Here is a 13,457-nt window from a genome sequence, read left to right as displayed (position 1 = left end):
TGGTCACTGATTATGACCCATTTTAAAACTGTAATGGCCAGGAACAATTATGGTCATAAGTCAAGGACTACCTGTAGTTAAAACTGTTTCTTGACAATGAATTTATTGCAAAACAGCCCTCATTCATAGAATTTTATGTGGTATTCAGATGCCACCTTTTAGTTCTAATTATATTCGCTTATTTTTTCTTTCTGTATTTTCTCTTTTTTTTTTTTTTTCACAGAAAAGCCCACAAAGGTGTGGGGGAAAATGGGAGGGCCACACAAAGCATTTAGTCAGGGGAATCAAAGTATTCCCAAAGGGGGTAGGAATGGATCAGAGGGCTGGCATCCTGAATAATAGCTCTCTATTATTGTGTCTTCTCAAAGGTCCCACTTAATAGTTGTGATTTCTATATTGAAATACAATCTTCCAAAGCAGTAAATCATTTATATGCTCCTGAAAACAGAAGGGGAAATGCATTTCTTCCTTCTCTGCTGATGATTTCCTGATATCTAATTGGATATTATTGTAAGCTAAATTCCAGAAATGATGGACTTTTTGAAGACAGAACGAACATTCTTAAATTCCCTTCTGTGCAGCAGATATATTCTAATTCAGGGTTCCCTATTTGATGCCTTATAGACTATAATTCCCATGGTTCCCATCCATCATGGCCCATTTGAGTTGTAAACCAGGACATCTGGAGGTTACCATTTTGTAGAAAACTAGACCATTTTGTATTACTATCCAGGCCTTTGATTGAAGCTGCCAGGGAAAATAACCATATGTGATCATTTGACCCTCAGATAGCATATTAGCACCAAACTGCCACTGCCTAGGTGTGAAACCAGTATTAATAGTAGGCAAACAATGGTTAGGAAAGCAATATTTAAGAATGGACCTGCTTCTTCTGAGCATAATTCTTAATGGTGTTTTTCCTTTCTGTATCAGGGAGGTGCCCTTTTACTTAATCATCACAACACCGGCAATAGGATACCTTTAAAGATTGTCCATCCTTTCCGGTTGGGTGTCTTATACCTACCTGGCTCCCTGGGACTGCATGTTGCATTGAAGCTCTCTTTCACTTGGCCCAGTCTCCTCTCGCTGGGTAGTTCTACTTTTGTCTGCAGGAAGCTTGGAGGACTAGAGCTTCCTTTCTTGCGTGAGTAAAAGATGGCTGCCACACAGGAAGTACCTCCTCCAGCATTGGGCCTCCACTTTTTGTACCCATTAGAAGAAACAATGGCACCCAGGGTGAAAATAGAAGAGCCTGGTCCCCCATGTCCAGAAGCTGGTTGGGAATGGGATGCTCCGGGGAAGACTCCTCTTGTTGTCCAGGCAGGCACCATTAGTGATCTGTTGAGGTGGGCAACTCCTCCCCAAGTGAGGAGCGACCCAATTCCACAGCTTTGGGAGGTTCAGTGCCAGGAGATGGTGCAAAGCCTGAGGACACCTGCTGATGTCATGCCAGCCCCTGTGCCTGTCCCACCCCCAGCCCCTGGCTGGGGCAACCTTCAACTACCTGAGCTTGCACCCGTGGATGACATTGAAGCCTACCTGTCATCCTTTGAGCGTGCGGCCGAATCATGCCAGTGGCCGAGAGGAGAGTGGATGAGCCGCCTTATGCCAGCTCTCGGAAAAGCCCAGCCACCCCATAATGGCTTGGATGCCAGAGGTGGCAGGAATGAGCATAGAAAGTCCAAATCTTCTGGCCTGCAAGGGGAGGCAGGTGCCAATGTGGAAATGCAGCGGCAGCGTTTCCGGCAGTTCCGTTACCAGGACTCTGAAGGCCCCCGGGAGGCTTGTCGGGGGCTCCGGGAGCTTTGCCGGCGTTGGCTGAAGCCTGAGAGCCGCACAAAGGAGCAGATTCTGGAACTGCTGATCCTGGAGCAGTTCCTGACCATCTTGCCCCAAGAGATCCAGAGCTGGGTGTGGGAACGAGGCCCTGAGACGTGCGCCCAAGCGGTAGCCTTGGTGGAAGGATACCAGATGGGACGGCGAGAGGCAGGGATGTGGGAGCAGCAGGTAAGGGAATTTTTAATCCTCTTGATTCTAGGAGATACATTGTGATGAAAACTTAACATCCTTAGCACGCCAACATGTTTTCTCATTCCGCCTCCCCCCCCTTCACCCACCCACAAGGCAAAGGAGAATTGTATCAGTGTTTTAATGATTGTATCAGTGTTTCATGGATATAAAAATAGCCAAGGCTTTGCTCAAATGCAAACTTGCAATCTAAATGATGCAAAATTGGCAGGAAAAAGCTCAGTCATGAATAGAGGAAGGATGATACATGGGTAAAAGTTCTTTGAGTTGGCACAGGATTTCAACAGCATTATCTTTTTTTAATGTGTTGATTTGTTTATGGATTATTTTTTAATTAGGCTTTAAACCTTTTCCTGTTTTATATACAAAGAAGGCAGAAAAGACTGGGTCATGTGACAGGTTTTCTCATTAGCAAATGAACCTGCATTTAGCCAACCACGTTTATTCCTGATTTATTCAGGCTGGAAATGGCTGGTCATCAATTGTTAAGGGACTCTTCATATGCAAGCATGCAGGGGGATTCTGGTGAAACAAGCCAAAAGCAGCATCTCCAAATGCCTTGGATGGCAGCTCTTACAGTCTCTTGTTATTAGCCATGTTGGTTAAAACTGATGAATGCTGAAATTCAAAACCTTCAGAAGACTCCAGGCTTTTGGCTACTCCAATGAGTAGGGTGCTAGATGGACTTGTTATCAGATAGATCTGTATCTTTTTGAAAAGTTTTTGGAATGGGAATTGCAAAACAACAACCATGGATGCTTAAATGGCTAATTAATTCTCCTTTAGATTTAAGGCTTAAACCAGGGGTCGGAAACCTGAAACACTAAAAGAGCCACTTGGACCCGTTTCCCTCACAAAAGAAAAAACTGGGAGCTGCAAAATGTGTGCGCGCATGCGTGCGCGCACACACAGAACAGGGGGCTTGATCGAAGAGTGGAGCCTAAGGCGAGACATGCACCGGCCCTGCCCCCCCATCCAGCTCTGGTATTCTCCTCCCCTCGGAAAAGACTGCTCTCCCCCCGCCCCGCGCTCTCCCTCTCTGGGACTTTCTTCTTTCCGCCTTTTGGCGCGAAGGTTCCAAGGGAGCGGAGGAGGAGGCCGACGGGGAGAAGGAGCTGCTGCAACAAATCTTCCGAGGTGGCAGCAGACGGCTGCTCGGGCTCGCCTATCTCAGTCTGCTGTGGGAGGCCGGAGTTGAGGCTTCTGGCTCACTCTGGGAGGGGTGCTCGGAAAAGAGCGGATGAGAAGCGGAAAGTGGGAGAAAGGACATCTTCCAGCTCTCTGGGGTTCTTTCGCTGGGAGGGCGAGGAAGCAGCAGTTCTGCTCCGCGGGAGGTGGGAGCAGGCGGCCTCTCCTTCAAGCTTCACCAAGTGACTCTGGGAGCGAAGCGAGGTCTGAGTCCCTGGAATGTCAACTTTGCAAAAGAGGGAGGCGGTGGCGGGATTAAAATAAAACGGGGGGGGAGGTTGAGGAAACCCAGCAGACGCCTATATCAGAGGGCGAGCAAGAAAGGCAAGATCAGGGAGAGGAAGAAAGCTTTCGGGGCTTATGCACAGACATAGGCTGACTCCTCCTCGTCTCCTGCCCTTGCTGCATCGCCTGTGGAGACGCGTTTGCATCTCTCTGTGTCTCTCTCTGCCACTCAAAGCCATCCTGCAGCTCGATCCTTGAAGCGGTTTCAATCGGCCATTGCCAAGCGTCCCCATGGAAGTCAATGGAGGTCCGCAACGACTCGAAAGGCCAGCCGCAGCGCCTCCAAGTCCGTTGGTTTTACCGGCGAGCCTCCTCCTCCTCCTCCTCGGCTTTGGCGTCAACACAGACCACTGAGCAGGAGGATTGGCTAATCAGAGTGCGGGTCTCTCCTGGCCAAAGTAGCGATGGTTGGAATGGGACCTTGCCTGATCTTTTTTCCAAACTCAGCCAGGTGGGTCCCCTGGCCTTTCGAGTCGCCGCGGACCTCCATTGACTTCCATGGGGACGCTTGGCAATGAAGGGGCCGATTGAAACCGCTTCAAGGATTGAGCTGCAGGATGGCTTTGAGTGGCAGAGAGAGACACAGAGAGACGCAAACGCGTCTTCACAGGAGATGCAGCAAGGGCAGGAGACGAGGAGGAGGCGGTGGCTCGCTGGTAAACCAACCCGTCTTCTTACAGAAAACCCAGCCCAGACCCAATTCCCTGCCCTGCCCATCTGGAGACCCCACCACAGCCCCCCCTGCAAACCAGCCTGCAGGATACTCAGGGGGGGGAAGCCCAGCACCGGCCGTGGAGGGAGCCGGGCTCCCAGGACCCCCTGCCCCAAGGAGAGGAACCCCCCCAGCCAACATGCGCCGATCCTTCCAGGCGGCCCTTCTTCCCTCTGGCCCTGGGGCTCCTACAGCACCTGGCTTCCTCTTCCCCCCCCAGCCCCGAGCCAGGCTCCCCAGGAAGCCGTGGGACCCTGGCAGGTGTGGGGATGGGCTGGGGAGGGGTCCTCCCACTCCAATTGGGTACCCCCCTGTTTTCAGAAACAGCACCCGAAAGGAAAGGAAGGATGGAGCAAGCTTCCCCCGCGGGGGATCCGGCGCTCGTTGCCTACCTCCCTTTCCTGGGCAGGGGTCGCCCAGCAGATCCACCGGGCTGGCGAGAGGTCCCTTGAGAGAGCAGCTGCCGCCGCCTCCCCTCCCATCTCCCCGTGGGCTTCAGGGGAAGCACAGGACTTCGGGGGGGGCATTCCTGTTCAAAGCGAGCCGTGCGCCTTCAGGGGTTGGGAGACAGAGCAACGCTGACCCCAAACGGGGCAGACCCTTTTCCTGGGGCCGCAGCTTGCGGGAGGGCTGGCCTACTCAGCGGAGGCTCCGGCGGGCCGCTCCCAGGGGGGATCCCGGGGCTGCCCTGCACGTCTCCCTGGCCACGTGTGCCTTGGGCGGGGCCAGCCCGGGAAAGGGACTTCCTGGCTGTGCTTCTCCCAGGGGGCGGGGCGCCCGGGCGCAGGGCCAATCAGGAGCCCCACGAGGGGGCAAGTCCACATGAGAGAGAGAGAGAAGGGAAGCGCAAGTGCCTCTCTGTCTCTGTCTCTCTCTCTGCAAATGGCGGAGGCGGCTCCGGAGCCGCAGGAGAAGGCCCAAAGAGTCGCATGTGCCTCCGGAGCTGCGGGTTGCCGACCCGTGGCTTAAACAAATAAGTGGAATGGGTAGATTTCCCTAAGTTCTTAGTGACACACTGTTGTCCTTGTTGCTAGGTTACAGTGCGGGTCAAGGTTGAACAGGTAAGCCCACAGGAAATGATTTTACCTGGAGCACCGTGGGATCCTTCAGACTCGCTGCTGCCCCATCCCGAGTGCCTATCCTCATCCGATATAACACTAAAGCAGCCTATCCCAGGCCCTGCTCTCAAGATGCCCTGCATCCCAAAACAGGAACCACAAGGCCTTCAGGAAACAGGTAAGAAGGAAGAGAGAAGCAGGATGTTCTAGGATTTTTTTCCTGCTAAAGGGAATCAGTTGCTACAGGAAAAATAAATCAGTGATAAACTCTTTAGGGAAGTTTTGTCTGTAACAGATGAGGAATTGTGCAATTCCCATTATCTCCAGCCAGTGGAGCTAGAACAAGAATTTGTAGTTCAGCAATATCTGAAAGATAGTTGAGTTAAGAAATTCAGTTTTTTAAAATAAATCTATGGAATGATTGGCTATGAGAGAAGATGAATATTCATTTAAGAATTCTAATGCTTTGCTTCCATTTAGTGGGCATCCAGATGTTTGCAGTAAAGATTTGGTAGCGCTGTGCAAACCATGTTATTTAATAGTAACTATGATAAAAAATATTTGAGTTTCTCCAGTTCCCAGAAATTCCTTCCACATTTTTAGCAGACAGCAGTTTGATGTAGGCGGAAGAGAGAATATAATCTAACTTATCTATCTCTTATCTACAGTATCTGAGCACTTTTTACTTCATGCATTAGAGCAGCTAAACAAGATATACTCTACCAAGATGTTTGAAAAGAAAAAGAGCTGAAGATGGAAAAAGAAAATAAATGTTAAAATTCAATTTCTTCTAGTAATGTAGTACCTTTTCTTTTTGTGCCTTTGAGTCAATCATGACTTCTGGCAAAAGTCTAGATGAGTCCCTACAATTTTCCTGTCAAGATTTTTTAGAAGTGGTTTGCCATTGCCTGCTTTCTAGGCTAAGAGAGAAAGCCGGGCCCAGACAGCCTAAGGCAGGACTAGAACTTGCAGTCTCCAGTTTCTAGCCCAGTGCCTTTAATTGCTATACCACTACAAAAATTAAATGATTTTGTATCTAAATCCTATCTCATTTGATCTCATTTGTGTGTATTGCATTTGAGAGTTCAGTGAGAAAAATGCATCTTACAGTTGAAGTCTGTCTTCCTCCATTTGATGCATTTCAGATGAGTTGAACTTCTTTCTATTCCAAATAAATGGAGGGTATATGTTGATTACGCTTTTCACAGGAGCTCCATGGACTGAGTATAGAGGATAGAGATTTGAAATAGAACTTAGAACAGTAATATATTAGTCAGCCTAACTAAAGTGATTGTAGGATTAGATAGATGAAGGATGTTCCATTGATGCAGCCTGATCTGGCTGCTTCTAGATATCATGTGTTAAACTCCAGTGATTCCCATTTCCAGAACTTTTAATTTGGGCCATCTGTTGCTCCTGCAATTATCTGCCTCAGCCTTTTTTTTATCTGAACTAGGGACAGTAGAGAAATGTTCATTAACAGTCTCAAAGGTGCTTTTTCAAAAGGCAACTGGACTATTTTTTCAAAAGGCAACTGGACTGAGAAGGATAGTAGGCAACATCCATTGGTTTGATATTGTAAAGGAGAAAAATGTCCAAGATCTATGATAAAGTCAGGATTTTCTGGAAGGCCTGTACAGCTGAGTGCGGAGCTGTGGATTTAATCCATAGCTCGGTTCTCGGCTGCAGTGGTCTTCTAGAAAGGCCTGTGACTGAGAAATGCAGGCCTGGCTGCAGAAGACAACGCAGAAGAAGTGGGCCAGCGAGGAGAGACCTGGCTGCAAAGTAAGTGGGTGCGGGGCGCATGGGGCAGGTCCACACCCCTGCCCTAGCTTGCGTTTTAGGTGTGTGCCTTGCCCCAAAACTAGGGCTTATTTTGGGGGTAGGGTTTACTTTTGGGGAAACGCGGTAGCTGCATGTTGTCAGCCTCATCTGCCCATCATGAAAGAGTTTTCTTTTTCTTTCTTGACAGGCTCTCTACTGGCCAATGGAATCCGAGAGAACCACTCTTTGCCTGAAGGCACGATGGAAATGGGATTGTTCCCTGGGAATTCCCGGGAGAAAATGTTGGGTAAGAATTGTGGTGAACGGATGAGTCAACAATATGATGTGAGATTTGGAGACACAAGAGAGAATCCAGTTGCACATCTCAACTCTCTTGGAGGCTCTCACCCAGCAGGAAAGTCCCTTCACCAGTGTTCAGAATGCGGGAAAACATTTAGCCGTAATTCACATCTGCTCACTCACCTAAGGATCCATACTGGGGAGAAGCCCCACCAGTGCCCTCAGTGTGGCAAACGTTTTGGTCATACTTCCCAGCTGACTCGTCATCAGAGGACCCATGCCTCAGAGAGACCTTTCCGATGTGCTCAGTGCAGCCGAAGTTTTTACCAGAGCTCAGAGTTGACCAGGCATCGAGTGTCCCATGCCAGAGACCGTCCGTACGGGTGCAGCCAATGTGGGAAGAAGTTTCGCTGGAGTTCTGATCTCATCCGACACCAGATCACCCATACAGGAGAGAGACCATACAAGTGTCCTGACTGCGGGAAGAAGTTTGGTCAGAATTCGCACCTGGTTCGACATCGGAGAACCCACACTACTTAGCCAAGATCTTCCCAGAAGGAAAGAAAACTTGTTTCCCAGCATTGAAAGCTCACTAAGGGCCAAAGCATGGAACCAGACCACCACTTAGCTTAGTGTCATAATGAGCCAGATGACCGATGAACTTTCGGTTCAGTATCTGCAGAGATTTACCTGTTGATATGGCTTAATTAGAAAGAATCCTGTCTACCTGCAGTGGGATAGGCAAGGTGGCAGTTTCCCAATACCAATTTGTGTTCTACCTAGAGAGTCACAGTAGAACGGAACTGATTACTTTAAAAAGGTGCTGAGCCTTACTAGAGCTGACTTCCTGGACAATACTAAACCACTAATATTGTGGTGGCACCAGTTGGATGTCTTTTTTCTTTCTCTATCTCCTTTTCCTTCCTCCCTCATTCTCTTTTAATAGAAAAGATAATAGATCTTCTAGTCATCTAGACAGATTTATTGTTACATAACACAACTTGTATTCCTTGCCCTGAGACCATTTGTTTGTCGTGAAGCAAAAGCAATGTATTTTTTTGAGAAAATGACCAGTCTGTATTGGCAGAGGGTTGAAATCTTTTAAAATGATGGAGACCTCCTCTTGGGGAAGCTGCTCTGGAGTATTTTGCCTTTTTTTTTTTTTTAAATTACAACTTTGATAAATGGGAAAATTGTCAACCTAAATTTGTAGTGACGTGGAATGTGTATAACAGGGCTGGATATGATTTCAGTGGGTTGGCCGGCAGGTTAGGTGAACTTTATTATGGCCAACTCTAAGGGCTGGCCATGACTATATAAGGGGATTGATGCAGGCCTCCCATCTGGTACTTTTCATTGCCAGTAATCCTATCGATCTATTGCACACAGCCTCTTTCTTCTTTGTGAGGGACAACACTGGCAAAACACTCTTTCCTCACATTCAGCAAAGAATATCTCAAAAGTATATTCTTGGGTACTTCAAGAGGAGACCGCTGCTAAGATTTTAATGCTGTTCACGTTGGGTCATGGGAAGTGGTGGTAGAAGAAGTTAGAGAGTCCTTTGCTGGAGGGAATCAGTAGATGACACCTAATGCAGTTCAACCCTTTTTATTGACATAATCCTGACCAAGGATCTCTTGTAATTAATTATGGTAGCCACGTTGACATAATGCATTTATCAGGACAATGAACGCTCAACCTATAGCACTGCTCGACACACTTAATGTTCGTTATTCTTTGGGAGTGGCTTACGTGTTGTGTGGATCTGACTCATTTGATTAGTCTTACGTTTCAGTGCATTGTGTAAACCCAGATAATGGGTTAATTCAAGAGCCAGGTTAAGCATCTTGTATGAACATAATCAATCTGCTAGAAGAGAAAAATATCCAAATGCCTAAGAATTCTTGCCTAAAAATAACTTTTTCACTTTCTGACTGCTGCAGATGTACAGTGCCCCATTCAGTGATCTCTCAAGTTCTGTCTATTACCCATAAAAAAGGCAAGTGAATACCAGACATGGAAGACTTATACCAGGCAATGCTAGTTGCTTTTTAGTTATTAATACAAAAGCAATACTTGTCTTTTAATTATGCTAGAGCCATTTTCTCATAATGCCTTATTTTCACCATGTGCCCTTCAAAGATTAGTACAGCTCAGCGAGAGATATTCGAATAGAATTAATAGAAAAGGTAATAGATCTTCTAATCATCTAGACAGATTGTTACATAACACAACCTGTATTCCTTGCCCTGAAACCATTTCTTTGTCGTAAAGCAAAAGCCCAGCCCCACCATTACCTCCTGTCTTCTTGAACTTATAAGCCTTCTCGAGCTTGGTGCCCTTCAAAGTAGGCACCTTATTTGCGGATAATTGGCATTATAGCTCATCGGGTTGGGAAAGGCTATGATAGATTTTTCACTGTAAATGCGCAGCAATGACATTTTCTCAAGATGTTGAACCAGGTTTGCTTTTCTGTGGCCTAAAAAAAAAAATTCTGTCCATGATGGTGTGCAAGGAACTATTTTAATTTGGGGCATCAAACTCTGCTTCTTAGAGTTCTGTTTTTTATTTTCGCAAGAAAAAAATAAGTACATTTATAGCTGGAACTAAACTGGGTAAGAAGAATCAAAATGAGAAGAAAGGATAGTGATATTTGGGTCATATTCATAGTAATCAAAAGATGGAACTCCAGGATTATAGACGTTCCTCTTCCAATTACTTGTTCACTTGGGTAATTGATGCAAAAGGACTCCCAAATATGTGCAAATGTATTTTATTTCCACAATCTGTATAGGATCCAGAATTCACTTTTTTATGATGCAGATTTTAATATAGATGATGTGAAGGTAAATTCATTTCTTATGTAAAAAAAGTTAGCTGAAGCCCCGCTTTTATGAAGTCAGCTTTTATGACCAAGTGATTGCCTTGAAGAACAGCTGGATTAATGAAGTTTTCAGAGTTTTCAAGCTGTCTTTCATGCAGAAGATTTCTTCAACCTAGATATCAGGAATTACAGTTAAGACCCCTATCAAGCATCAAATGTTAAAAGGCAGATATGGATGATGCTCTTTTTTTTTTACACCTAGGTGGGCTTCCAGATTGCTTAGATTGCAGACTGGGAAAACAGTTTAAACATTTTGTGCGATGGCTTAGAGCAGTGGCCCTCAATCTTTGGGACACCAGGGACTGGTTCTGTGGAGAGAGGTTCTTCTGCGGACTGGTGGGAGCGTGGTTTCATGTGCTGCCTGCATTGTGCGGGTGGGGCTTTGCTTGCGTGGCCCGGTGTGTAAGACGCTAAGAAACAGTCACAGGCATGTTTTGAGCAGAAGCTGAAGCTGCTGACAACCTCTGTCTTGTTTATTGCTTTTATATTCTTTTTACATACACAAGCTTTCTTAATCATTAGATGCTGACAACAGTTTATTCATTGGAAAATTATTTCATCTAACCAACTATTTTCTAGTTACATATTAAATGGTCAACAACTAGATAAAGAACAAAGACAGGAAGATAGAAGAAGGAACTAAGCATATTATCTGTTTTGGTACGTGAGGCATTAAGTCAAGGGGTGTTCCGTGACCTTTTGGCTGCTTCACTGGAGCAAAGGGCATAGGAGCAAAAGGGTATAGAATTATGAGATTTGTGGGGGTGCAAAGCACGGCAGTATGCTGCACGCGCATGTTACCCCTACATCTCACTCTTTTCTATTTTATTAGTTATTAGGGCATTATCCTAAGCTGAAGTAGTTAGTGGGTCTTAATCAGGGGACATACAACCTTGCATTTGTTTATATAAAGCATAAACTTGTTCCTGAGGCAAAGTTAATGGTGGTTTAGTACGGAGAACTGAAAGACACCTTATTGAGTAGACTAGAGAGAAAAGACATTGAATTAAACAACAACAACTGATAAGGATAGCAACTATTATAATGAAATATTGAACAATCTTTCCGAGAAGGCCAATGGGAAGCCATGACCATAGAGCACTCCACCAATTTCCTAAGGTATCAATTTTTAAATCAGAAGCCAAATTATGTAAAACGTTAATTTGCTTTTGAATAACGCCAGATTGATCAGAAAGATTGAAACAACACATTCCTTTGAGCGCTTCACATCCCAGATGTTGTCGGAGCAACAGATAATTGCAGCACGATTTTGTAAAATAGCTTTACGAAGTTCTATTAGCTCTTGATTAATGGCAGATAAAGCTAGGGAAGTTACATTTATGGTTTTTGCTAAATTACATGCAAGAGCATTTAAATTTACATGAGCTCGAACAGCAAGTGCTGGTACTCCTACTAATGAAATGGCTAAGGCAGTATACTCTGCTTCATTGAGGAGAGTTCTAGAAGAATCACAAGTATCGTCCAGGGCTAATGATCTTCTGTGACGTTTTGAACTGGATATGTTGAGTTCCGTTTTTGTTGGCAAAAACGTGGTGAGTCTACTAAGGCAACACTGTGTTGTACTTACATTGGCAGGAATGTAATTAAATGTTTCTTTTCCGCAGGTAAAGAACCATCCTTTTTGTAACCATATATGTGCATAATTAAAGGATACCTCTTGAAAGGAGGTACAATTTAAAATCCCTTGACTGACATGTATACAATGAGGTTTTTTAGGTGAAGTAGTACAATTGACAATTTTTGCACAAGTAAGATTTGTAGGAACAGCTACAATTGGTGTATGCAAAGCAATAGCATCAAAGGGTAACATACAGTGGGGCAAAAAAGTATTTAGTCCGCCACCAATTGTGCAGGTTCTCCCACTTAAAAAGATGAGAGAGGCCTGTAATTGACATCATAGGTAGATCTCAACTATGAGAGACAAAATGAGAAAACAAATCCAGACAATCACATTGTCTGATTTGGAAAGAATTTATTTGCAAATTATGGTGGAAAATAAGTATTAGGTCAATATCAAAAGTTCATCTCAATACTTTGTTATATATCCTTTGTTGGCAATGACAGAGGTCAAACGTTTTCTGTAAGTCTTCACAAGGTTGGCACACACTGTTGCTGGTACGTTGGCCCATTCCTCCATGCAGATCTCCTCTAGAGTAGTGATGTTTTGGGGCTGTCGCTGGGCAACACGGACTTTCAACTCCCTCCAAAGGTTTTCTATGGGGTTGAGATCTGGAGACTGGCTAGGCCACTCCAGGACCTTGAAATGCTTCTTACGAAGCCACTCCTTCGTTGCCCGGGCGGTGTGTTTGGGATCATTGTCATGCTGAAAGACCCAGCCACGTTTCATCTTCAATGCCCTTGCTGATGGAAGGAGGTTTGCACTCAAAATCTCACGATACATGGCCCCATTCATTCTTTCCTGTACATGGATCAGTCGTCCTGGTCCCTTTGCAGAGAAACAGCCCCAAAGCATGATGTTGCCACCCCCATGCTTCACAGTAGGTATGGTGTTCTTTGGATGCAACTCAGCATTCTCTCTCCTCCAAACAGGACAAGTTGTGTTTCTACCAAACAGTTCTACTTTGGTTTCATCTGACCATATGACATTCTCCCAATCCTCTTCTGGATCATCCAAATGCTCTCTAGCAAACTTCAGATGGGCCCGGACATGTACTGGCTTAAGCAGGGGGACACATCTGGTACTGCAGGACCTGAGTCCCTGGCGGCGTAGTGTGTTACTGATGGTTGCCTTTGTTACGTTGGTCCCAGCTCTCTGCAGGTCATTCACTAGGTCCCCCTGTGTGGTTCTGGGATTTTTGCTCACCGTTCTTGTGATCATTTTGACCCCACGGGGTGAGATCTTGCGTAGAGCCCCAGATCGAGGGAGATTATCAGTGGTCTTGTATGTCTTCCATTTTCTAATTATTGCTCCCACAGTTGATTTCTTCACACCAAGCTGCTTGCCTATTGCAGATTTAGTCTTCCCAGCCTGGTGCAGGTCTACAATTTTGTTTCTGGTGTCCTTCGACAGCTCTTTGGCCTTCACCATAGTGGAGTTTGGAGTGTGACTGTTTGAGGTTGTGGACAGGTGTCTTTTATACTGATAACAAGTTCAAACAGGTGCCATTAATACAGGTAATGAGTGGAGGACAGAGGAGCCTCTTAAAGAAGAAGTTACAGGTCTGTGAGAGCCAGAAATCTTGCTTGTTTGTAGGTG

At 45.7% G+C, this 13,457-nt stretch overlaps 1 protein-coding gene across 1 annotated transcript; it reads left to right on the top strand.

Annotated features, from left to right (window-relative positions):
• Window positions 1-1,155: 1,155 nt before the first annotated feature.
• Window positions 1,156-8,234, top strand: LOC107296478 (zinc finger protein 232-like). Its single transcript, XM_015825831.1, has 3 exons — window positions 1,156-2,007; window positions 5,248-5,449; window positions 7,244-8,234. The coding sequence occupies exons 1-3, from the start codon at window positions 1,156-1,158 to the stop codon at window positions 7,873-7,875; spliced, it is 1,686 nt and encodes a 561-aa protein (XP_015681317.1). The 3' UTR covers window positions 7,876-8,234.
• Window positions 8,235-13,457: the final 5,223 nt, after the last annotated feature.

The sequence above is a fragment of the Protobothrops mucrosquamatus genome, unplaced genomic scaffold, assembly GCF_001527695.2.
Source record: "Protobothrops mucrosquamatus isolate PMUCROS unplaced genomic scaffold, P.Mucros_1.0 scaffold2824, whole genome shotgun sequence".
In the NCBI taxonomy this organism is placed as follows: Eukaryota; Metazoa; Chordata; class Lepidosauria; order Squamata; family Viperidae; genus Protobothrops; species Protobothrops mucrosquamatus.
The sequence above is the reverse complement of the archived record's forward strand: the minus strand, read 5'-3'. Positions and strand labels throughout refer to the sequence as shown.